This window comes from Phaseolus vulgaris, chromosome 9, assembly GCF_000499845.2.
Source record: "Phaseolus vulgaris cultivar G19833 chromosome 9, P. vulgaris v2.0, whole genome shotgun sequence".
In the NCBI taxonomy this organism is placed as follows: domain Eukaryota; kingdom Viridiplantae; phylum Streptophyta; class Magnoliopsida; order Fabales; family Fabaceae; genus Phaseolus; species Phaseolus vulgaris.
In genome coordinates, this window is record NC_023751.2 from 38,109,838 (window position 1) to 38,135,796 (window position 25,959).

At 36.5% G+C, this 25,959-nt stretch overlaps 6 protein-coding genes across 8 annotated transcripts; 4 read left to right on the forward strand and 2 right to left on the reverse strand.

Annotated features, from left to right (window-relative positions):
- Positions 1 to 56: 56 nt before the first annotated feature.
- On the reverse strand, positions 57 to 5,912 carry LOC137820870 (pumilio homolog 23). 2 transcript variants are annotated; one of them, XM_068625167.1, is made up of 11 exons: positions 5,748 to 5,912; positions 5,415 to 5,642; positions 4,981 to 5,344; positions 4,388 to 4,687; positions 3,745 to 3,912; positions 3,097 to 3,240; positions 2,758 to 2,877; positions 2,344 to 2,529; positions 1,554 to 1,702; positions 840 to 1,022; positions 57 to 703 (listed from the first exon to the last, which is right to left on the reverse strand). In XM_068625167.1, exons 2-11 carry the CDS (start codon positions 5,621 to 5,623, stop codon positions 271 to 273), a joined length of 2,256 nt encoding a protein of 751 aa, XP_068481268.1. In that variant the 5' UTR covers positions 5,624 to 5,642; positions 5,748 to 5,912; the 3' UTR covers positions 57 to 270. The 2 variants fall into 2 exon arrangements, with proteins under 2 accessions (XP_068481268.1, XP_068481269.1); XM_068625168.1 differs by having other exon boundaries at positions 5,415 to 5,636; positions 5,748 to 5,889.
- Positions 5,913 to 8,565: 2,653 nt separating this feature from the next.
- On the forward strand, positions 8,566 to 11,425 carry LOC137820871 (pectinesterase-like). Its single transcript, XM_068625169.1, has 2 exons — positions 8,566 to 9,878; positions 10,568 to 11,425. Exons 1-2 carry the CDS (start codon positions 8,828 to 8,830, stop codon positions 11,257 to 11,259), a joined length of 1,743 nt encoding a protein of 580 aa, XP_068481270.1. The 5' UTR covers positions 8,566 to 8,827; the 3' UTR covers positions 11,260 to 11,425.
- A 228-nt stretch (positions 11,426 to 11,653) lies between these two features.
- Positions 11,654 to 13,972, reverse strand: LOC137820872 (uncharacterized). The gene is made up of 4 exons (XM_068625170.1): positions 13,400 to 13,972; positions 12,684 to 13,161; positions 12,507 to 12,588; positions 11,654 to 11,979 (listed from the first exon to the last, which is right to left on the reverse strand). Exons 1-4 carry the CDS (start codon positions 13,662 to 13,664, stop codon positions 11,749 to 11,751), a joined length of 1,056 nt encoding a protein of 351 aa, XP_068481271.1. The 5' UTR covers positions 13,665 to 13,972; the 3' UTR covers positions 11,654 to 11,748.
- A 2,230-nt stretch (positions 13,973 to 16,202) lies between these two features.
- Positions 16,203 to 17,133, forward strand: LOC137822796 (uncharacterized). Its single transcript, XM_068627796.1, has 3 exons — positions 16,203 to 16,416; positions 16,489 to 16,595; positions 16,675 to 17,133. The coding sequence occupies exons 1-3, from the start codon at positions 16,255 to 16,257 to the stop codon at positions 16,814 to 16,816; spliced, it is 411 nt and encodes a 136-aa protein (XP_068483897.1). The 5' UTR covers positions 16,203 to 16,254; the 3' UTR covers positions 16,817 to 17,133.
- A 1,262-nt stretch (positions 17,134 to 18,395) lies between these two features.
- On the forward strand, positions 18,396 to 20,976 carry LOC137822795 (uncharacterized). Of its 2 annotated transcripts, XM_068627795.1 has the most exons (5): positions 18,396 to 18,996; positions 19,071 to 19,223; positions 19,323 to 19,464; positions 20,281 to 20,522; positions 20,637 to 20,976. In XM_068627795.1, exons 1-5 carry the CDS (start codon positions 18,583 to 18,585, stop codon positions 20,841 to 20,843), a joined length of 1,158 nt encoding a protein of 385 aa, XP_068483896.1. In that variant the 5' UTR covers positions 18,396 to 18,582; the 3' UTR covers positions 20,844 to 20,976. The 2 variants fall into 2 exon arrangements, with proteins under 2 accessions (XP_068483896.1, XP_068483895.1); XM_068627794.1 differs by having other exon boundaries at positions 18,412 to 18,996; positions 19,071 to 19,464.
- Positions 20,977 to 21,637: 661 nt separating this feature from the next.
- On the forward strand, positions 21,638 to 24,617 carry LOC137822794 (subtilisin-like protease SBT1.5). Its single transcript, XM_068627793.1, has one exon. The coding sequence runs from the start codon at positions 22,022 to 22,024 to the stop codon at positions 24,335 to 24,337; it is 2,316 nt and encodes a 771-aa protein (XP_068483894.1). The 5' UTR covers positions 21,638 to 22,021; the 3' UTR covers positions 24,338 to 24,617.
- The last annotated feature ends 1,342 nt before the right edge of the window (positions 24,618 to 25,959 follow it).

Below are 25,959 nucleotides of genomic sequence, written 5' to 3' on the forward strand. Positions count from 1 at the left end.
AACATAAATCCAGCAAATCTCAGTACATTAGGGGTGAGGGGGTGTCAAGCAAATCATAGGAGGAAAAAGAATCATATTTTGCAGTAAATACCTTTGTTAATGCAATTTTCCAGTAACATAGTCTGTGACATAGTAAAATGATACAAAATTACTAGCAAAGAGGAAATCATACAAAATCTTCAAGCGTTAAATCATGGGGGCCCTGCAGACCTGCTTAACACCATCCCTTTAAAATAACTTCGTCTTTGAGGGGAAAAATTGTCTTTAACTCTATGCCTTCACTTTCTTCTGGGAAGCCTCGGAAAGGTCATCTCTTCGTCGTTTCTTCAATGTCTTCCCGGTTGCTGCAGTAGCAGCAGTATCAAACCCACTTTCAACCTTTTCCTTTTTAGACCTCTTCTTCCTATTAGACGACTCATCATCGTCTCCACTAATATAAGCATTTTTCTTACTTTTGTGCTTTTCTTTTTTTGGGTTCTTTTGGAAGCTCAAGAAAGATGCACCAGAACCTAGAGATTGGTCAATTTCTTTCCTCATTTCCTTTACAGCTTTTGGATTAGATTTATTATTCAAGGTGTCACTCAGAAAGGAATCATTTTTCGTCAACTTTGTATCATTGGAACCAAACATAGTGTAAAAATCATTATAAGTAGATTCTTTGGATACTTGTTTTGACCTCCAATGATCAGGATTCGCAGCAAATCTGTTGTAATAAGGCAGGTATAAATCGTGAAGATTAACTTCAATAAACTTGTGAACTCAAGAAGTTAAAAAATATGCTCTCAATTGAACGTAATAATCTGAAAACTCTATAATTAAGTAAATAGCCACCAGCATACCCGTCAATATCTAGTTTCCTTATTAGGTAAGAGCCCTGCTTTGTCTTGGAAAGATCACTTCGCACAGCCAACACCTCAGACACTATAGCCTCTCTTAGTGACAGATTACTGGCAGTGAAGCACTTATCAATGGTAAAAGCACCAGATGAGTTGAGTGCGACCTCCCCAAAATGCCCTTTCAGTCTACAAAATAAGTTATGAAAGAAAACAAAGGGAAATTATAATGACAATAACGTAGCAATTTTCAAATCCATTAAACACAGATTTATTAATAATTTCAACCTGAATTACGGAAAAAATATTAAAAGGTAAATTAGACTGGGGAAAAATACATACCCCCTCCAAAACTTAGGCTTTGGCAACTAGAGTCGTTAGGTTTCAATTTTGTAATTTAAAACCCATTCAATTTAAATGTATGTCAATAGATATTTCATTCCATTTAGTGTTAGTCAAAAGAAAGCATTATCTAAATGATCCTAAACCACAAAAGGTAAAACTCTAACTATGAATAAAATAAATAAGACTCCCACAAAATAATTGCTCTTATTTCGTTAACTTAAGCACAGATCCCATAATTATGTGGAAAAAAAAATGGAGTTTAATATAGAAACAGAAAACATAATCTAAAAATCTTGTTTATGACATTAAGCCCTGCCGCAGAAATAAGCATTTCCTAGAGAAACTAAATGGTAGATGTATAGCTGAAAGACATACTTGATAACCAATCTGCGCTTCTGTTTCCCAGAAGCTCCTGAACAAAGAAAAGCCTCAATAACATGTGATCCTCTTGAATCTCCCACTGCTTCAAGTACATGAGTTGCCTCCATGGAAGTTATACTTGTGATATAAGGTTGTATATATTCCTACGAAAATAAAATGCCGGATAATAGAATTGAGCATATCAGTAAACTATTTAATGTAAACACGGTATAAAACTATCAGACTTAAATAAAATAACAATGATTAGCATTGAGCAATTTATGGCATAGTGCTTCCATCAACTCCCACAGTAATCCTCTGTTTGGTACAAAGGAAAGAAAGTGAGAAGAAAATTAAAATTTGAATCATTATTCATGTTTTCTCTCATCTAGTCCTCTCTGTTTTTTTTCTCATCCAATCATCAACAATACTATAAAAATTTCACCACACTATCAAATGTCATGTCAGACTGTGTATTACTATCTCAGACAAGATACACATGAAAAAAAACAAATTGACTCTAAACAAGGAGACCTTTAATATCTTAGAATCAAACAAGGCACAAAAACACTTGAAACTCATCATCATTTTCAATATTTATGAGAAGGGACGAAAATATTTCTTTAGGAACAACAAATGCCAGATCTGTTCCTAAGGAATTAATTTAACAGCAGTGTTATAACCCATAAAATATTATGCTGCGACATTAAAGGATTTCAACAAAATGCTGCCTCTAATATACCTATGGGCTAACAAAACCCAAAAGAAAGCAGCCAAGAGATCAATTTTCAAGAAAGTCACTTACACTTCTAAACCGGAATACTGTCTGTAAGATCAGAGAACCCATGACATTCATTCTAGCACCACTTTGCCAGCTCCAGTTGGACTTGTCTTCGTATGAGAAACAGCTGTCAAGAAACATGAGTCGTGGAACAATCCCTTTCGGAGAATCATCTGGTGGACATACTGCATCAGCAAGGACTTGACAGCACTGCCCCAAAGTTACAAAAAGGCCATTAAAGTTTTCACAAGGATGAAAAACAAAACAAGGAAGGTAAATTAACTTATGAAATGCAAGTAACCCCATTTACTTTTCAATTTTGAAGAAATCATTATAGACATGAAGTGAGGTTTCAGAAGCAATCAATTAATTGAGAATCTCGAATACACAAGAACATACAAATCTGCATATTATAGACAATGCAACCAAAATGCAAACCTTGCGTTCATTAACATGAAGCCTTTCACTGGCAGCAACAAGTGAAGCAATAACCCCTGACCTTCCCATTTTGAAAAGATCCTCCAAATTTGGCCCAAGTTCTTCCCATATCAACTCCATCTACCAAACAATAAAAAGTCATAAAACAAACACGGTAAAAAGTTTGCAAAGAGAAAATTATATCACAAATAGGCATTGTTAAAGAAAATGCATGAGACAGATGCCGTACATGCAACATTCTGCAACCAATCTTAAAGTAGATAAACTTAATTGGTCACCCTTAACAAAATGTAGAAAATATTCAGTATTGTAAAGCAGAAAGGCAAGTAGGCACAATACCAGATCTTGATTGCTTGAATAAGAAATTAATGCTTGGACAACAAAGTTCCCATGTTGATGAGATGATAACTCAAACAAGGAACTCCTGAATACTTTAGTGAATAATTCATTGAACAACGCCTCAGGGGACACTTCCAAAATGACCTGAAAAAGATTTACAAAATTTTATTACGCCAGAATCTCTGTAGAAAAAAAGAATTTCATAATGTCTCCATAAAAAATCATTGCTGCCTCCATAAAAAAAATGCACAGGCATAAAATGGTTATGTATATAATGAATGCCACATGAAAATATGTCCTATGAAGCTAACTATCACAAAAGAATTCACATGCATAACATGTCTAATGTTCATATCACTGTCAGCCAAGAGATAAATTATTTAGGGATTAACAAAAGTTGTTGAGATTATATTATACCTGTGGAAAGGTTACTATGATGGTAGGTATATAATGCTTGTTTGCTTCTATACTAAAATTCACATTTACTATAGAAAGTACGAAGGGAAATGAGACTTATTTTTAAATATCTTTAAAATAAGAACTAGCTAATTACATGTAGTTTCTATTGAACTTCTCTCAGTATTTTTCAAAAGCTCCTGCACTACTGTAGCTAATTATACAGTTTCCCTTCATCTATATGATACTCACCTCCATTAGATGGCTAAATTTAGATTCTTTTAACAAATTCTTGAGATCTGCTACTACTTTCGTGTTTATAAAACTTTCCTCTGCATTATACTTATCCTTGCAGCCAAGAAGGAAAGGAATCACATGTAGCAACTCTTCATCATCACCTGCCAAGACCCTCAGCACTGTCTGCCATTAATTAAAGAGATCCCATTAAGATGAGAGGAATAAAAGACATAAGCTAAAAGTAAAATTAACAGTAAGCACATAATGGCACCACAGAAAATGTTTTTACCCAAGAGGTAAACTAATAAAGTTAAGAATGAATTTATAATCTCTTTACAGTATGATAAAGTTCTAAAGCAAGCAGATCAGAAATTACTGAATTGAAAGGCTATATCTCACAAAAGCTCCATCATAATATCAGCCCACTATGGAATGGAATTACAAGACTCTAGAGGCTAAAACAATATAAAAAAAACTACACATGTCCCCCACCAACCAAAGCAAGAAAATAAAAATAATAGAAAATAATCGTATTCATTTAATAACAATAGACTGCCCACAATCTAATAGTAAATACTAAATGCCAAGCACTGAGGAATACAATTATTCATTTAATGCAGTATATATAGGAGGAGAAAGAGGGAGATGGAAATGATACCTGAAAAACCAAACTACTGAATTGGTCAACTTGTAGTGTCTTGATACGTTTTTTAGCATGCTTTAACATATCAGACACAAGTACTTTAAGTAAATTTGGAAATCCGGGCTCAAAATTTGTTTCATCATCTTTCTTTGAAAACTCCTTTGAATTCAACCGCTCTGCTAACAGGGTAGTCGATTTTGATAAATAGTATGCAGACTTGTCTAATGGTACTCCTCTACAAAGGCAGAGAAGAGTCCGAAGCACATGAGAACCATAGCAGTTACACATTACATCAACAGAATTTGCTGCAATCACCTGCCAAATGACATGTATACGTATAAGAAATCACATTTTAAGCAGAAGAACATCCTTCCCGGCCATGTCTTCCTCTTCTCTCCCCACAATTAACATTTGTTTTCTTTGACTATATCTAGACACAGCCTGACTATATTAGTTTTGCCAACATCAACTACCTTTGCTGGTTAAAACTCAAGCTTACATGCATAGTTTGAAAACATTAAAGCAAGAGATAAAGTTGGGGAACAGTAAGTGGCAAGCAATATAAACATTGATTTCGACATTTTAAACTAGTATGAAATACAGTCCACCTTGCATATGACGGTTAAAGCCTCCTCAACCAGAGGGCGAGCCTCATCATGTTGGAGATGAACGGCTAGAGACTTGATGGCGGTCTCAGCGACATGAGAACCAGATCTATCCATTGCAATATAGGGGAAGTCGTTAGCAGAAGAGTGAAGGAAATCACAAAGGTGGTCTACATCACAACCCTGGAGAATGGTCTCCAAAGTGTGGCTAACAATATAATCCGACGCTATTTCGAATTCTTTCCCCTTAGTTTCTTGGAGAGCATTAGCACATATAAGTGATCGTTCCTCCAATTCCACCCCCTCAGTTTCAAAAAGATTAGCAATTTCTGAGAAGTATTGGGTTGTTTCAGGGTCAAGCTGTTTCCTACAAAACGAAAAGGCATTGAATGAGTTAAGGGAGGGGAAATAAACAAGAAGAATAGATATTGGGTTACCTAACACGGGAGAGTTGAGGAGGGGAAGTGAAGGTGTTGGAGTTGGAGTTTGAGTTTGAGTTTGTGTGTTTGGGATTGGAATCGAATTCATGAGCGGCTCCTCCTTTCTTATGCTTTCTCCTCTTACTTTTGGCTTGCTTGGGGGATTCAGAATCGTGGTCCCCCATTGAGCTTCTTGAGACCAATGCTTTTGAACCAATAGAGACCATCAGCACGCTGTCACTGTAACTGTGTGTTCAAAATTAATCAAACAACCATTATTGTTAACCAGAGACAGAGAGAGAGAGAGAGAGAGAGAGAGAGAGAGAGAGAGAGAGAGAGAGAAAGCATTACGTTGAGGTTGTGGTTGTGGTTGGGCGAACGGTGCTGCTGCTATTTCCGCTGGTGCTTCTCTCGGTGGCGCGCGACGGAAGGTATGAAATCAAGAATGAAGAAGCATAGTTCGCACAATTTGAAACGCACCGTTATAAGCCATTACCTAAAACCTAGTACTACTATCTTCTCTTCAACGCAAAACCCTTTTTACATTTTTTAAGAGGTATATTTTTTTTAGTTTTTTTAATATTTTTGCAATGCTAATATATTAATAAATTTTATTAAAATTTTAATTATTAAAACTAAGGTTTTGTGTTATATTTTTGTGTAAAATTTTATCATTCCAACAATCAAAGTTTAGGAAAATATTTAAATATAAAATTATTAATTAAAAGATTTTAAAGAATATTAAAACTTTAAAGAATATAAATATTTAAAATATATTCGAGATATTATTTGTTTTTAGGTAAAATTTTATTACGATTTTATCTAATCAATATTTGATGAAAGAAAAAAAAATGTATTTAAATTGATTTTAGTCTTGGAACAATAATTACTATAATTATTTATTTTAATGTGAACAGTATTTAAAAAAATCGTGTTTGAGGTGACACTGTAATAGCATGAAATTTATTCACGTTATATTTTAAAAATAGGATATATTACAAATTTTAAACCATAATATATTATTGAAATTATTATACTATTAGTGAAAATTTTAAACTGTATTCAATTTTATTTCTGACAATAATAGTAATTTAATTTTAGAAATATTTTAATTTGTGTAGTAGAAATTTAATCTTGAAATTGTTTTAATAGAATTAATTTTTATAAATTAATTATATTTTGCGTGCTTCAATAATTAATAATATAAAATAAAATAATTGTATATTATTATTAAAATAATTAAAAATATAATTTATTAAATAAATAAGTATCTTTTTATTTAATTAATGAGTTGGTTTGACATGGACAATCTTTCGCTTTCGAATATCTTGATGTAAAGACCTTAATAAATGTCTTAAATTTAATATCTAAATTTTTATAAGAAACTTTTATTAGAGCATGTAGCATGAGAAGGGTATATAATTAAAAGTTGTGTTTGTATAATTTTGAGTTTTAAGAATAAAAAAATATTTGTTAGTATTAACATGTAGAACACTAAAATTAAATCAATATTTAACAATAATAATTAAATTAATTTAAATATTTAAAATTTAAATGAAAATACAAATTTATAAATATGTAGGTTTGCTTAAAATTTATGTTAGGTTATGAATCCAATTTAAAATAAAATAAAATAAAATCATACATAAATATTTTTGAGATGATTGTATTGTAAATGGAGTTCGCCAAACACTACTACAAATTAACCAGATTTTTTTCAAATTTGGGGGAATTTATTTATTGTGTTTATTTTCTTGTGGATAAGAATCCACAGATAACATTTTATTATATTCATGTTTGTTGTGGACTTAATAATTTAAAGTCTATATGCAAATTTCCTTACAATTCTGTCTCATGAAAATTAAAAGGGTATTATTTAAAATATTGTTTTATTAAGTTAATTATAATTATCTCATTAAATTAATTACATTTATTTAAAAGGTTTACTATGTGCTGTTATACACGGAAGAAAAAATCTCTAGAATGTTTTTAAGTTAAAATATTTATTAGTAAAAATAATAAACTATTATTTTAGCTTTATATAAACTGAATTATTTAATAACATTTATCGTTATTCAAGAATAAAATAATATATATTCAGATATAATATGTCAACTAATGAAATTACTTGAGGGTTTAAATTTTGCAGGAAAACTTACCTTGGAAATTTAAATTTGCAGTAAAATATTCTTGTTTGTTTTCATGTGATTTCTTTAACAAATTTTTCTTGAAAATTTCAAATTCCTAACTAATTTATTATCTGAGAACAAATAGTCTACTGATTAAAATCCAGAAACTTGTATTAAAAAAAATGCTGGTATTCTTATAGTACCATCGTATTCTCAGACCTCACAGACAGTGATAATAGCGTATTCAGGTATTAAAAATATGCTGGTATTCTTACAGTACCGTCATATTCTCACACTCCACAGACAGTGACAGCGTATTCAGGTTCATGATATGTTGAAGTCTGCAGCATAGAAAAAACCAGTGTATGATGGTTTTAGAAGAATAACACAAAAGCCTTGCATATATATATAGTTCTTGCTAATCATAGTTAAATAACAGATAAAGCAAAACATATAATAAGTTCAACACTTTGCATTTGTTTCCTCGTTGAGTGTCACGCTAATCAATTGGATTGGGTTGACTATACCTAATTAAGTTGCAGACCCACCTTAAATCCTGAATTATTTATTTTTTTAGTTGATTTGTGTGTTGCTTCCGCATGTATTTATGAAAATGCTAGCGACCAACCCCTCTTTAAAAATCGAAAGATCGCGTGTTTGGTTGTGCGCATGGCTTATCGTTCTTTCGGCTAAAAGAGAATTCACGTCACATCACGGGTTAAATACACTAATCTCAATTAAGATTAATAAAATATGATTATACATTCATTACGTCTATTTTAATCATTTTAACAAGACAAGACTCATTAGAATAGTCTAATCAAAATTATCGTGATTCTAAAATCAAAACTTGACCATTCGGATTGAAGGTAACTAACTTGAACGTAGAGTGCCTTTACTCAGACATTCAGAAAAGAAAAACATTGGAGAAATTCGATGAGAGATGTAAGTTTAACCTGTAATAATCACTTTAACTTGTAAGAACCACAATAGTAAAGGAAAATAATGGTGTATAACTGGGATCATAAAACATGTTTGAAATTTTATGAATTATTGAAGGGTGAAGACAAAAAGAGGGTGAAGAACTTGAATTTATGCAGTACAAATTTATTTTGAGAACCCCACAGGCAGACCAAACCAAATTAGGACCAGTTATCATTAACTCTTCTACTGTGTTGTGATGTGCACACACACTCCATTCATTTCTCAGCATATCTAAAGCAAAACAAAACCACTTCTCACTTATTATCTCTTACGTGACTTTCCTTTCCTTGCCTCAAAGTCAGTTGGAATCTGGGATCCATGACAAACAAAATCAGACAAGCTCTTCCAACTATTTCGGATGCCCTCACCAAGAACAAGACCAAAACCACACTCTTGTTCGCTCTTGCTGCCACTCTCTTTATCGCCCTCGCTGTCGTCGCCGGAGTCAGCTCTCGCAAGAACTCCGCCCACAATGCCTCCTCCACTTCGTCACATGCCATCATCAAAAGTGCCTGCAGCAGCACCTTGTACCCGGAGTTGTGCCTCTCAAGCATAGCCTCTGAACCCGGCAAAGCCGACAAAGTTTCCACCCACAAGAACGTGATAGAGCAGTCGCTGAACATAACCGTTGGAATCGTTGAGCGGAATTACTTCACCGTGGAGAAGCTCTTACGCAAAAAGGGCCTTACCAAGAGGCAGAAAACGGCCCTCCACGATTGCTTGGAAACCATTGACGAGACCCTCGACGAGCTCCACAAGGCCATAGATGAACTCAAAGAGTACCCCTCCAAGAAGTCTCTGTCGCACCACGCCGAGGATCTCAAAACTCTCATGAGTTCGGCCATAACCAACCAAGAGACTTGCCTCGACGGCTTCTCTCACGACCAGGCCGACAAGAGACTGAGGCAGCATCTCCAGGCAGGGCAAGTGCACGCAGAGCACTTGTGCAGCAACGCATTGGCCATGACAAAGAACCTCACTGACAACGACATGGCCATGGCCATGTCCAACAACGTCGAAAACGAGCGCAGGAAAACCATGGAGGACCCCCATGAAATCGTGTGGCCCCACTGGATTTCCGCCGCCGACCGCCGCCTTCTGCAGACGGGTACGGTCAAACCTGACGTGGTGGTGGCTGCGGACGGCAGCGGGAACTTCAGGACGGTGTCGGCTGCGGTGGCTGCGGCTCCTGAGAAGAGTAGCAAGAGATACGTGATCAGGATCAAAGCGGGTGTGTACAGGGAAAACGTGGATGTGTCGAAGAAGAAGACCAACATAATGTTCCTCGGCGATGGAAGAACCAACACCATCATCACAGCTAGTAGAAACGTGGTTGATGGCAGCACCACCTTCAATTCTGCCACAGTAGGTCAGTTCCTTAATTACTCTTCTTCTTTTTAGTTCCCTCTTTTCTAACATGCTTCATTGCTTATACCTTCAGACATTATCATTATTATTATCCAAATCGCTTGTTTTTGGCCTTTGAATCATATTGTGCTTGGTCCCCAAACCGACCTTAACATTTCTAAACTAATGATTATTTTAAGGATGCTTTTTATTCTAAAGTTAAAGGTGCATTTTTCCATTATATCAAGTTCAAACACTTGATAGAGACAATGTCTGTCATTTGAAGGAAATGGGTGTACTAATGGAGAAATAAAGCATTAAAAATTAGTAACTTTCAAACCATTTAAACAGAATCACGACACAAATAAGCAGGCTGTCCCACCAATTAAGCATAGATCTAGGAAGTGAAAAATGAATTCTTTCTTCTCTGACTTGTTCTGCATCATTATTTGGGTCAGCAAATTTAGGTGTGACTTTAAAGTGTTACAACCATTGACGATACCTTTAACAATGACAACCATAAATTCTGAAAACAGTTTGAGAGAAGCACACATGGTGACTAGTGTCTTCATTTGATTCAATCTTAACCATTATTTTTGAAGAAAACGTAGCTTTATCTGATTAGACCCTAAAATTGAACTTAAAATAGTTGCAATATATATAAATAAAGAGAGATATTTAATTTAACAAGTGGTTGGTTTGCAAGTGCAGTGGTGGTGGGTGAAAGATTCCTGGGAAGAGACATAACCTTCCAAAACACAGCCGGTCCCTCAAAGCACCAAGCGGTTGCCCTGAGAGTTGGAGCTGACCTCTCAGCATTCTACAGGTGCGACTTTCTTGCATACCAAGACACCCTTTACGTCCACAGCAACCGCCAATTCTTCAGCAACTGCTACATAGCAGGCTCCGTCGACTTCATATTCGGCAACTCTGCAGCCGTCATTCAGAACTCCGACATCCACGCAAGGCGTCCCAATCCTGGGCAGAAGAACATGGTGACCGCTCAGGGCCGCGTTGACCCCAACCAGAACACGGGCATTGTGATTCAGAAAAGCAGGATTGGTGCGACGAAGGACTTGGAATCTGTGAAGAAGAGCTTCCCCACGTTTCTGGGGAGGCCATGGAAGCAGTACTCTCGTACTGTGATCATGCAGTCAAGCATAAGTGATGTGATTGACCCTGCTGGGTGGCACGTGTGGGATGGGAACTTCGCTTTGAATACGTTGTTCTACGGGGAGTATCAGAACACTGGGCCTGGTGCTGCAACCTCAAGAAGGGTCACTTGGAAAGGGTTTAAGGTCATCACCAGTGCAGCTGAGGCCCAGAGTTTCACTCCTGCAAATTTCATTGCGGGTTCAAGCTGGTTGCCCTCCACTGGTTTTCCATTCTCTCTTGGCCTCTAGTTTTTCTTCTTCTATTCTCATCTCTTAGATATAGTTTCTTTGAGTTGTTGAGCTCAGGTCAAACACTTGCTAGTAAATAAGTGTCTTCTCAACTCAAGCTTCCCTCTTCCCTTTGCTTGTATTAATTAGTAGTAATTATATGTTGGACTTTGGATTAGTCACTAAAGCTCCTCTCTTTTCATCATTAAATTAACAGGGTAGGATGTAATTAAGGGAAAAGATTGCATCTGTCAATGCTAGTATCCGTAATAGGTGAAGTTCAACTAAAAACAACTGAACCTATAATCTAGATTATAGTACCACTTACACGAAAATACGTAAATTACGTCTTTTATAATTGTTTTACGAGTGTCCGTGTTGGACGTGTCATTACAATTTACGTATTAGTTATGAGAGCCATTGAAGACGAGGAAAATCTTTTGTAAAAGGATAGGGAAACAAATGTTTTCAAGAGTAAACTCCGTGCAATGACAAGGGATCAGTGTTATATTATGTTTGGTGATGAATGTTATTGGAGGGGAAGCAACCACATGATTTGTGGCCTAAAACTAGAGGGTTATACTGGTTCTTAATCTTTTGTTCTTGTTCAGTGGTCTTCTGGATTTGCTCCAAGTGCTGCTGTCTGGCTGCTGCTTTCGACTCCTCAGCTTTTCTGTGAACCACTGCCATCTTCTTCATCAACTTCTCTTCCAGGGATGATCTCATCTTTTGAATTTTCACCTAAACAATTGTTTCAACAACATTTCTTAGTTTCGTTGCTTCTTAACCTTCTTTTAAGTTAACAAATTACTAGGTAATGTGTATATTTTATTTCATACAGGTTTAGGTAGACCACACCACCCTGCACGTTTAATACTGAATTAATTTCACAAGAATCCTGAGAACTAGTGTGTACAGTGTTTTGTTAAATGAATCATTTTGGGTTACTATTATTCATGAACATAGAAGTTGGTCAAGATCATGTTGCATGCCAAAAACCAAAAAACTAGGAAGGATAATTTGTACCTAAGCTTACTATTATTTACGATGCAAAAAAACATGAACAAGAAAGTGGAGGAGCCAATGGACCAACAATAGGAAAATTTCCTTTTCATGTTGAATTAATCTAAGCTCAAATAATCTCCTGATTTGATAAATTACAGTCACTGTGCTGAAAGCCTAAATTATTTTATTTTAGGAGAATAAGAGACTTAAGCTTAAATGATTTGGTCATCATAACTCCTCAGAAAAGATCATTAATGAAGTACCTCAAGCTTCCTTGATTGTGCTTCTACTTTAGCACTATGGAGGTCTAACCAAGCTTGAATTTTGGCTTCTTCTCTATGATACCTGCAACACATTACAATTTAGTCTTTCCATACAGGCATACACTGATACAACATCAGATGAAACTACAATGTTTGACTACTGTAAGGTTTATTTACCTGAGACAAGAGTTGGTCTTTTCTTCTTGTTCCCACGTGCTGTCTGAATCAGCTTTCTGGCTAGCATCATGTCTCAAGCTCTTTGATATTTCCTCTTCCTCCTCTTCTCTTGAGCTCCAGTGTGATGTGACCGAATTATACTGTGTTCCTACTTGCAATTTAGCAAAATGGCACTCCTCCAGCCGAATAATGTCAATGGTGCAGGTTGTGTCATTGTGGTTTGTCAAGGACAATGGTCCTGACTTACTTGCAGGAGTGTTATGGCGGGCAGGAGATGAACTCTTGAATGGGGTGTGGCATCTTGAAGTTGTGCAACTTCCAAGAGGCGTCATCTCCGTCCCAACATCCTTACAAACCACTTCCTTGCAAGCATCTTTCACTACCTCTGCAACTGGGTCTCCAAACAAAAACCCTTCACCAGTTGGCTCTGAATATTGCAAATTTGGGAAAATGGGCACAGTGTTGTCCGTGAACTTATCTGCATTGCAAATCCTATCAGAATCGGCAGCATTAAAAAAATCATGAAATGTAATAATTCTAAAACAAGTTTTACACAAGATTATTATCGTGGAATGCGAATAAGCAGAAGTTTGAAAGAGTAGTAAAGAGAAAGGAGAAGAGAGAGAGGATGATAATGATGAACATAAAGGTTGGTTGAAAATAACAAAGGCATGTGGAACAAGAGCAAAGTTGAGAAGGAACGATGCTGATAGCACCTTTTAGCACAGTGTGCGTGGAGGATGAGATCCCATTAGAAGCATTGAGTGTGTGATGGTGGGAGGTGATGAGCCATTTCTGTGCATCGTCCCATTTGGAAGGGAAGGTCTTTCTTGAAAGATTGGCAACAGTGTTGAAGCTGAAAATGGGCCTGGTGGCAGCAGGGATAGAGGGAGGGTCTAGCCTCCTGTGTGTGGTAGAGCAGCGTCCTTCTCCTACGTTGGCTGAAACCTCTCTGCTATCTGAGTTACCGTTGTTTGGCATTGGAAAGGAGCTGAGTTAACAAAGTGAGATTGAGGTTGTTGGTTGTAGCATTAGCATAAAGAAATGTTTTCTTACATAATGGATTAAGAAGAGCTTAATGGGGTAACTGAGTGGAGTGGGAGAAAAAGGGAGTCTAGTGTGACTAGTGCCTAAGCCTATTCTGTGTTGTCTGAGCTTGGGTTATGCCAAGAGTGTGAGTGGTGGAGAGTCAGAGAGAGGAACAGCATGCTGAACTGAACAAGGAAAAGGCACTGTTGAGTTGACTAGATAGATTGGAACTTGGAAGAAGCATCACTGATTTTCATCTCATTTCATCAAACACTGTTAGTGCTTCATCAAAAGAAGAGGGAGCTTCAGAATTGGCCACTGTCATACACTATTACCTCACTCACCCTGCACGCTTTACTTTCCCTAATGCTACATCAAATTCAACCCAACAACATTATTTATGGACACTTATTATCACCCATTTTGGTACCAAGACAAAAAAGCTGAAACTTACTATGTAAGTGCTATCAAAAGTCATAAACATACTACATTCTATTGAGTTCAGGTATTCTATATGCAGATTCTTCATATATAAATTATTCTCACTATCTATTTGCTCTTATTTAAGTATTATTATTATTTTCTGTTTTTCTTTCTATGTTTAAACACCCATTTACATGATTTTTAATAGGATAATCATATATTAACTGTAAAAATATACACTTTATACTTTAATAAATTAATATTTTATTCATTTTTATTTTATTTTTAATTTAAAATATTATTATATTATTATAAAAACCGTGTGAAATGTATCTATTTTACTGTTCACGGTGTAAAAATAAACTTTTCTCTTTTTAATATCGATATTAACCTTTTACGCCAAGGATAATTGAATGACGTTGGTTAGCTTTGTTTTTAACCTTTCTTTGGTTCAAATAAAATATTTTATATTATGAAGGATTAACATAATAATAACGTGATTTAGACTTTTATATATGAGAAATTATTGATAGAGTATTTTAGCAGGTTAAGGTGACACGTGAGCCTTGAATAAACAAAAATAATTTATATTGTATTCAGAGTACTTTTAAGTGAAGCTAAGAACCCACCACAGTTTATATTCCATATAACACTTATTTTGCTCCTTCGAAAAATATTCTCTTTCAATTTGGTGGTGTTTTAATTCTTTTAAATAATAACTTAAATTGATTTTTTTTCCTTCAAATTTACAGAAATTTCTATTTTGTTTTGAGCATTTATTTTATACAAGAGCCTATTACAAACAAAGTCATCAAGGAAATAACATAAGAAGTTACGAATGAAGTATAAAGTATACTGGAAAATAAGAGAAGATGAATGAAGAAAAAACACTAAAATAACAGTGAATAATTAAGTTGAATAACCAAAATAATCATTGTGGCATATAAACAAGAACATCAACTTTAATAATATCCTCGTGCAGGATTAGAATAAAGGAATATAAAACTTTTAAAATATTTTTAAATTTTAAAACTTTTAGAATGTTCCTGTAAGTTACACTTTCGATAACCAAACTAATTATTTAGTCAAATATGTTTAAAAATAGTTAAGTTTGATTTATACACGAAAGATGGTATCTAGTAATATGCACAAAATGTAGATACTTATGCTCCATTGGGTGAATTTAATAAAAGCAAGATGATACCTTAAACACAACGAAATTCAAAGGTACTGCAATTTATAGTTAATTTTAATTTGATAAAATTTTGATGAAGTTAGAAATTGAATGACTGAATTGGTTTGGTGTGACGTGACGTTTTTATATTTAGTGAAATCATGGTTGAAGATGGTAACCAAAATTTTTGAAAAATGTTTGAATTAGAAAGACTCTTTATTAAAAACATTGGTTGAAAAACAATGTAAATAATATTTATATCTTTACTGACATGAATTTCATGACCGAATGGTCGGAACATCAACTAATTCTTTTAATTCTAATTCAAACACAGTTAGTAAAAATATAATTAATTAAGTCAATTTAGTTGTAAATAATGATTAAGGTATTATTGAATTTTTTCTTGAATTTAACGAACAAACCATAAGAATTGATGTTTAGAGAAGATCCAACATTAAAGATAATTTTTCTATCTCAACCTACCTGTATATTGTACTCAGACTAACTTGATTGTTGAAGTGTCTTTGTAGATTTTTCACTCATCTTAATAAAAAGAAGAACCAATCAGAGATCACCGAATCCGAATCCGAACATAAAATGAGTCATTAAACCAACCTTGTAAAATCAATATTAAATAAAATTGAAGAGTTAATTTGAGTATGGAAATTGTGAAGTGTTATTATGGAGGAAGAGCAGGAGATAGTGAAATGGTGAATGGACGAAGCAACAAAATGAATGATAAGCCATGAAGGTGATGAACTGTGAAGCTAGTTTGGCCCTACATTACTATTTTATATTATAACATTTTATCATGATAAGACACACCCCACCAATAATTCAATTTATAACATTTTATAATAATAATATATATAACCAATGCTTAATCATATCATTGCGTTACTATATAGGCACCACTTTTATTCTTCTTCTGGGACAATCACATTCATGGCTGCTACCTCTTTTTCTATTTCCTCAATTCAAATCCCTATTTACAAATATGGATCATTTCTCAACAAAAAATTCATCTCCAAATCAACCTATGTCCCACCCAAAAGGGCATCATCATCATCATCGGTTCTCAGAATCACAGCATCCATGAAGAACAAGGTTTGATGTTTTCAATGATTTTTTTTGTTTTCTCTGAGCACTGTGTTAATTAATGTGTATTCTGTTAAACAGGTTTATGAAGATCGTTCTGAGGGCATAGTGTGCTACCAAGATGAGCGAGGAGAAATCATTTGCGAAGGGTATGATGAAGGACCTTGTTTTCAAAGAAATCATCCAAGGTAAACCCAATTACTAAATCACACCTTTTCTTACTCCAATTTTTACTGCTTTTAATTCTCATATGCATGCCTTCACCAGAGAGGCTCAAATCACCAATCTTCTTCTTCGACAAAGTTGGCTTCAGATTGTTAAAGGAGACAAGAACTCCAACGATGCTGCTTCTGAAGAAGGACTTCTGAAAAAGGACTTCAACTGTAATGGCTTTAACTCACTATGCTGATTCATTACCTTATGAGATCTCATAAGGCATGAACAAAGGTATCTAGACTTTGTATGAAAAAGGCATGAACATGAGAAACAAGAAAAGATGGTACTTGTAACTTTGAAGGCTTCATAATGCAATGCCACCTTTACTTAATTGGCTCTCCTTTTCGTGTAGATTATGAGTTCATAATTTGTCTCCATGTCGTTGTATTCTAAAAGAACAACTTGGTTGTCTGATGATGATAAAGACAATTTGTAAGAAGCAGAAGAAGACAGCCATGTTTGAGCAAAGCTCTGTTAGCTACTGATTAAATAAAACACACTTTCAAGTCAGATCTCACCCCCATAATAGGGATAAGATAAGCACATCAGTGGCTAACATTAAAAGTTATTTTCTTATTAATGGCAGAGATTACTAATTTTGTCCTTATTAATTTAAAAAAGAGTGTATGATTAACAGATAGATAAGTATGTTTTGGTAAGAACTTAGATATCTATCATCATGGGGCTTCTTGTATGATGATGGTTGATGATGAGGAACAAATCCACCACTATTTTGTTGCCATCAGAATCAGGAGAATTTGAATCATCTGCTACCATGAAACAAGTACCAAAATGCTGGATTCTTAATAAGAGTGGGGTTTTTATGTTTGCATTTATCACTACATTTATTAAGTTTTAATCAAATTTATTTTAACTCTCTCTCAATTTCTTCAACTATTCAAAACTTTACCTCATGTCTTATTTAAAATCTGCCCAAAAACCCTATTTAAAATTTAGTTTCTTAGTCTATTTATGAAGAAAAAAATCCCTAAATCGATTAATAGGTTAGATAATAACTAAAAAAATGTCTTATTAAAAAGAAAACACTCTAATAAGATAATAACTAAAAGACAAATATTATTTTTTGAGGTGAAAGCTATCTTATTTACAAAGTTTAACTTCACACCCCTGTTTGTTTGTGTATATCCATCCTTGCTGATAAAAAAAATAATAAAAATCCTTGTTGCTCTTCTTCTTCTTTTCCTTTGCCTTTTTATATTTAAGCATTACAAATAAATAACTAAAAAAAGTGAGAATAATAAGTTATATATATATAAACATTTCTTTATACAATTTTTATTCTATCTTTTAATATCTCATACATCAAATAAATAAAGAAGAGAAATTAAAATATATTTCTAAGAAAAAAATTATCTTTATAAATCTTTAATTAGGACTTTTTATTTTATTTTAAGAAATAGAAAACATGTAGCCTTTTTGTGCATAGGGTGTGTTAAATTAATTTTCTTTTATAATCTTAGGTTTAATTTTGCACAAAATATACCAACCAAGTTCATTTTTGTATATGATATGCATTACGTTAATTTAGTTTTTGTGTACAATATAGAAAACCAAATTTGGCGTATTAAATTTATTTTTGCTCATATATTGAAACTTTAAACATAAAAAATTATTTAACTTGTTATTGATTAACAGAGGTTAGTTAAGTTAATTTAATTTTTTCATTTAAATTAAAAAAGTAAATTTCAATACTTTAGTGATTATTTTTCAAATATTTTTTTAAAATGCAAAAGCTGAGTCATTGTTATTTATTTGATAAGAGGAGGGAGAGAGTGAGAAGGAAAATGGTGGTGATAAATGCAAATTGAATTTGGGAATTACGAAACCCTAGTCTTAAGTGTTGTTTAACCCCAACACAACACAGGGTATCTATTCTTGTCTGAATCGAATCGAATCGAATCGAATTTGTTGCGTTGCAGTGGAAAGGGAAGATCAAAGATGTGGTGGAGATCAGCATCATTCATCATGGACAGGCAGCAGAACGAGGCTGCGCTCAAGGGAGACACCGTAGCTCCTACAGACTCCTCAATATCAAACCCTAACCCTAACCCTAACCCTATGACCTCTGCATACTATGAGACCAGAGCAGCACACCACGGCGTTGTCACCAGCGACTGGCTGGCCCAGGCTCAGGCCGCCATTGGGCCGGACCCTGATCCTCTACCTCAACTCAGGCCTGATCCTGACAAGCCGTTCAGCGTCATCAACGAGTTTAATAGCTGGCGGAAACAGCCCCATTTGGCGGAGGCTGTCGCCGCCATTCGCGCCTTGGCCGCCGTCATACGGTCCAGCCAGGCTACCACCATGATGCAGCTGGAAATCGAGCTGAAGAAGGCCTCCGATTCTCTCAAGGTACTCTCGAGTCACTGACTTTAACTTTATTATCTGTTCCTTCATTGATTTCAGCACTCTTTGTTGCGTTATAGTCGTGGGATGCGACCTCTATCTCTTTGACAGCGGGCTGTGATCTCTTTATGCGATATGTCACTCGGACTTCTGCTTTAGAATACGAAGACCTCAATTCCGCTAAATCTCGCTTGATTGAGCGTGCGGAGAAGTTCGGCGAAATCTCCTACAAGGCAACTTCCTCATTCCTTTCCACTCTCTCTGCCCTGCACTCTAATTTCCCCTTTTTCATTTTCTCACATTTCTGCCCAAATTCATTTTTTCATCTGCAGGCCCGCAAAGTTATTGCAATGTTGAGTCAGGATTTTATATTTGATGGTTGTACAATTTTGGTTCATGGCTTTTCCAGAGTTGTCTTTGAAGTCCTCAAACTGGCAGCACAAAACAAAAAATTATTTCGGGTCTTCTGCACAGGTTTTTTTTTTGCCCTCTTACCTTACTTGTATATATATGTGTGTGTATATTATAGGGGCGCATTATTTCAGAGTTGTAAAAGATGGCTCATATTCATATTTAGTTCCAAAATTCAAATAACACAATTGAGCAACTTTGTAAATTTTTTAAACTTTGTTATTTTGTTAGCATATTTTTCAGTCATCTTTTGTCTGAAAGCCCTGGGAGGAATCAAGGGATCCTATTTGACTTCACTTGGTCAGTATCTTAGCCAGCCTATGGGTCAGATGTTTTCGGAGAGAGGCTCAACAACCCACTACGTCCCTATCCCTCTCCCCAGTACTTAGGAAACTGTCGTCTGATATCTCAAGGAGTGTAACTTTAACCTATGGGTCAGATGTTTTCAGAAAGAGGAGTCTCTGATGATGAATGGGGCAACAATCCACTACGTCCTTGTTCCCACTACTAAGGAAACTGTCATCTAACGTTGCCCTAATACCTGAAATGTATGGGACTAACATTTGAGATCCTAGGCATGACGCAAAATAACGGACTCCAGCTCAAGTAAATTGGACTGGGTTTGTTAGCTTTGGTAGGATAAATAGAGGAGGGTTGGCAGGTCTTAGGCAATCAGATAACAAAAAGGCAAAACACACATAATTCGAATGTTGTGATTTAGGTCACCTTCAGCTAAAAGTAATTTTTTTCTGGAACAGTTTCAATTTTTTGTCGACATAATTTCCATTTATGAATCCCATTTTATACTCGTGGTGTGTATATCTTTGGCATCTTCTTCATTGTGATCTGGACTTCAGCTTCGTGTCTATTAATTTGTAGAGGGAAGACCAGATCGAACAGGATTGCGGTTGTCCAATGAGCTGGCCAAGCTTGATGTTCCTGTGAAACTACTAATAGATTCTGCTGTGGCATATACTATGGATGAGGTGGACATGGTTTTTGTAGGTGCAGATGGAGTTGTGGAAAGTGGGGGCATAATCAACATGATGGGGACCTACCAAATTGCACTGGTTGCACACGGTATGAATAAACCAGTTTATGTCGCTGCTGAAAGCTACAAGGTATATTTGCAATTTGCTGCGTTGGACTTTGTTAGCTTGCACTCATCTTTTTTGGAAGGTTGCTTTAATTCGGAATTTGTTTGTAGTGAATGTCTTGTTTATGTTTTTCTGCAGTTTGCTCGTCTCTACCCTCTTGACCAAAAGGATTTAGCCCCTGCTTTACGCCCTATTGATTTCGGTGTACCTATTCCTTCCAAGGTTGAAGTTGAAAGGTCCGCGCGGGACTACACCCCTCCTCAATACCTGACTCTGCTTTTCACAGATTTAGGTGTTCTTACTCCATCTGTTGTCAGTGATGAGCTGATCCAGCTATACTTATAGTAATCCATGTATATCTATATCTTCTTTTTTAGTATTCTTTACAAATCTTGGCTTCAATTCAAGATCATGTATTTTACATGAAACAATTTTGTGACATAAACTTTCAATTAATTTGGGGTGGCTTTTAGTATCAGGGCATTGTGCGTATCTATGTAGCAACACGTAATCTCTTCATTCTTTGACTGATTTCGAAGCATAAAGCGAGTTATGCCTGTGGGAGGAACAGAACTGCATTCCGTATCTGTGTAGCAACACCGAATTAGCTCAGTCTTTGATTGAATTTCAAAGCATAACGCGAGTTCTGTCAGTGAGAGGAATAGAACTGCATTCCGTTTTTGGTTAAATGTCCTTTTGGAACTTCGTAAATAATGACATTTTAAAACAGTCTGTGAAGTGTTATACCCGTGTTATTCTGTTCTGATTTTCAGAGGATGGTGAAACTTCTGTCGTGATTCTTAATGCCTTTTATTTTATAAACATTTTATAGTTAATATTACCACGTCATTATTCGCAACACCTATTATTTATCGCGCACATGATGGCCCAACCCTTTGCGAATTGATATTGTTGCAAGTACCATGGTTTTCAAGATTAATGATTATGGTTCATGGATTAGTTTTAAGAGATTGCTGACTTTTAGGAAGTAAACTATATTTTTTATTTTCAGGGTAATATGTTTAATTTTTTAAAATATTTTTAATTAAAATCTTAAATAAATTACGCAACTTTAAAGAAAAACGGAACATTGTTAAATTGAATTGATATCTAATGTAGATGTAGATTCTAGTGGAATCTCGTGAAAATTCTAGGGTGTTGATTATATTAAAAGATTGTGTAAAGTGGACTTGGATGACCTTCACTAAGCACAATCATGAATGATATAAAAGCAATAATACGACTTTTGAGTTTAAGAAAAACCAAAAAGAAAAAAAAAGAAAAATTAAAATACTGTGGAGAAAAGTGAAACATTGTTGATAGTTAATAAATGAGGGAATTGTGGCAACACATGTTTTGTGTATCTGTGAATGTTTTGTCAGTGTCTTGGTGAATTTGATAGACATTATTATAAGGTAGCCACATACAGTAGGTCCTACTGCTTCAGTGGTGTTCACCTGAGAGAGAAAGAGAGAGAGAGAAGCATCATTCACTTCACTTGAGCTGAATCTCATTCATTCTCCATGGTTTCTCCCTCTCATCTCAGCACCATCATTCTGGTTTTGGTGTTGGTGTTGGTGACAACCTCAGCTTGGGAAGAAGAAGAGAAGAAAACATTCATAGTGCAAGTGCAGCACGATGCGAAGCCTTCCATCTTCCCCACGCACAGGCACTGGTACGAATCATCCCTGGGAGAGGCCACCTCTATAATCCACACCTACCAAACAGTTTTCCACGGATTCTCTGCAACTCTCTCAGCCGCGGAGGTGGCCAACCTCGACTCACTCTCACACGTCATAGCCCTCATACCCGAGCAGGTGCGCCAACTCCACACCACGCGCTCCCCTCACTTCCTCGGCCTCAACACCGCCGACAGAGCCGGCTTACTAAAGGAAACCGATTTCGGCTCCGATCTCGTCATCGGACTTATTGACACCGGCATTTCACCCGAAAGCCAGAGCTTCAACGACCGCGATCTGGGCCTCCCTCCCCCCAACTGGAAGGGTCAATGCGTCGCCGGGAAAGGCTTTCCCCCCACCTCCTGTAACCGCAAGCTTATCGGAGCCCGCTACTTCTGCGGCGGTTACGAAGCCTCCAATGGCAAAATGAACGAAACACTCGAGTACCGTTCTCCAGTAGACTCCGACGGTCACGGCACCCACACCGCCTCCATCGCCGCCGGCAGGTACGTGTTTCCGGCCTCCACCATGGGCTACGCCAAGGGAATGGCCGCTGGGATGGCTCCGAAGGCTCGCCTCGCCGTCTACAAGGTCTGCTGGAAAGGCGGCTGCTACGACTCCGACATCCTGGCCGCATTCGACGCCGCTGTGGCCGACGGCGTGGACGTCGTGTCTCTGAGCGTGGGGGGCGTGGTGGTGCCCTACCACCTGGACATCATCGCTGTGGGGGCCTTCGGAGCCTCGGAGGCGGGTGTGTTCGTGTCTGCCTCGGCGGGGAACGGCGGTCCCGGCGGGCTGACGGTGACGAATGTGGCACCGTGGATGACGAGTGTGGGGGCGGGAAGCATAGACAGAGATTTCCCGGCGGATGTTATTCTGGGGAACGGAAAGGTGATTGATGGAGTGAGTGTGTACGATGGGCCGGGTCTGAGTCCGGGTCGGTTGTACCAACTGGTGTATGCTGGGTCTGACGGTTACTCTTCCTCTCTTTGTTTAGAAGATTCCTTGGATCCTAAGTCTGTGAGAGGTAAGATTGTTGTCTGTGATAGAGGCGTCATTTCAAGGCCTGCAAAAGGCCAAGTCGTTAAGAATGCCGGTGGAGTTGCCATGATTTTGACCAATGGACCCTTCGACGGAGAAGGTCTCGTGGCTGACTGCCACGTCCTCCCGGCAACCTCTGTCGGTGCCGCCGGGGGCGACCAAATTCGGAAATACATCTCTTTGGCCTCCCAGTTACGCTCGCCCCCCACCGCCACCATCTTATTCAAGGGCACCAGGCTTGGGGTTAAGCCGGCGCCAAAGGTGGCATCTTTCTCCGCCAGAGGGCCTAATCCAGTCTCCCCTGAGATTTTGAAGCCCGATGTGATTGCTCCTGGATTGAACATTCTTGCGGCTTGGCCCACCACCATCCCCCCTTCTTCCCTTCCTTCCGACCACCGTACCACTGACTTCAACATTCTCTCCGGCACCTCTATGGCCTGCCCTCACGTCTCTGGTTTGGCTGCTCTTTTGAAAGCGGCGCACCCTGACTGGAGTCCCGCCGCCATAAGATCTGCTCTCATCACCACCGCTTACACTCTCGACAATGGCGGAGGGACCCTGTTGGACGAGTCCACTGGGAATGTCTCTTCCGTCTTCGATTATGGGGCTGGCCACGTTCACCCGGAGAACGCCCTCAACCCCGGCCTTGTCTTTGACATCTCTACCTACGACTATGTCGATTTCCTCTGCAATTCCAACTACACCGCCCACAATATACGAGTTATCACCAGAAAGGCTGCAGATTGCAGCGGGGCAAAGAGGGCCGGTCACGCTGCCAATCTCAACTACCCCTCTTTATCTGCGGTCTTTCAACAGTATGGAAAGGAAGGCACGCGCATGTCCACACACTTCATCAGAACTGTCACCAACGTTGGAGACCCCAACTCCGTTTACAGGGTCACTGTTGCAGCCCCTGCCGACACCGAGGTCACTGTCGAACCTGACACACTAGCTTTCAGGAGGTTGGGTCAGAAACTGAACTTCCTTGTGAGGGTGCAAACCCGCCAAGTGAAGCTTTCACCTGGGAGTTCCACTGTGAAGACTGGCTCCATAGTTTGGTCTGATTCGAAGCACAGTGTCAGCGCTCCCTTGGTTGTGACCATGCACCAACCTCTTTGATCTATGACTAAAAGTGTTGCTTAGATCCGGGTTTGGTTTGGGGTGGGTGTATAAATTTTGCACTTTTTCCATATTCTTACCTTAGGAATCTGTTTATTCTTAAGTTAGTTGTTATTCCTCAGAAAAACATGTATGTATGTATAATGGTGAAAGCGAAGCTGCTGAGAAGAAGGATGCATGGTAGGAAACAGTGTGTAGGTTTGTAAAATTAAGAATGAATGAATGAATGATGTGTTGTGAGAAGATGAGGAGAATGAGGAAAAGATTGATTTTTGTTGTATGGTTTGGGTTTGATTCTTTAGTTTGATTAGTCAAAGATTTAGCAAGCACATGTGCGCAGACACGGTAATGTTGGATGCATGTGAATCTTTGTAGGCCATGATGCTATTCAGACACTCAAGTAACAATTTCTCTCCCTCATTATCACAAACTGGACATACTCCCATTATTACTTCTTTTTTTGTTTTTTCTCTATTATAATAACACACTTTACTTACTTTTAAAAAGGAAAATTATATTTAAATCCTTTTCAAAATTACCATCATTCATTACCTTCTTATGCATTCAACTTTTACAGACCACTAAGATTCATTTTCATCACCACTGCATCTAATTATGGATTTAGTAAAAGTTAATTATCTACAAAAATTTCATTTTCACTATTTAACAATATATTCACACAATCATTTCTTATGAATTTACTGGATTTGTTAATAATAAATAATTGATTGGAGAGATAAAAAACACATGTTTTTAAATTATTAAGACCAAATATATATTTTGTCTACAATAATTTAATTTTGAACATAGTTATCTCTCTAATTCCGAAGGTGTAAGATGATTTTTAAATTAGTATAGGTACACAAAGAATTTAAAATAAATTTTCCGAAAATATTTCCATATTTCACGTATATAAAAAGTCATTAAAATAAAATCTAGATGTTGCATGTTATGGGTGTATCAAATTAAAATTTTAAAAGACGGTTTCGAAGAATGTTATAATTTATAAGAATTTTTTAAACAACTTTAGATTTCAACTAATTTTTTTTATCAGCGGAATTTAACTAATTTACATTGTAAGAATTAAAAAAATTGAAATGACTTGATGAATTTACAAGATTTGAAAGAATTTATAGGAAATATTCAAAAGATTATAAGACTATAAAAATAATAAGATTTGGATAAAAAGTAACTCAAATACAATTTGTTTTTATATTAATTGATTATGACTACTTGTCCTTGTATTTTAGTCTTTTTATGCATCAATAGTTTTCATTCATGTTTCTTTCAAAAATATAATCAAAATTATGATTTTTGTTATTTGGTAAAATTGAAGATGAAGGTTCATCTATTAGAATTCGACTAAAAATGAATCATAAGAACATTATTCAGAAGAGAGTTATTAAATAGTGTATGTGGACGTCTCTACTGTATTCAATAAAAACCGAAGAAATAATTTATGACTAGCAATGAATATTTTGCCTTTTACTAGAAAAAAAAAACATGAATATTATATTTAAATTATGAAAACATTTAATTGTTATGGGTTGGTTTATTTTTTTATCTCATTTCTGAATTTTGGATCATAGATACTCCGACACTCAATTAAAATTTCGGTATTC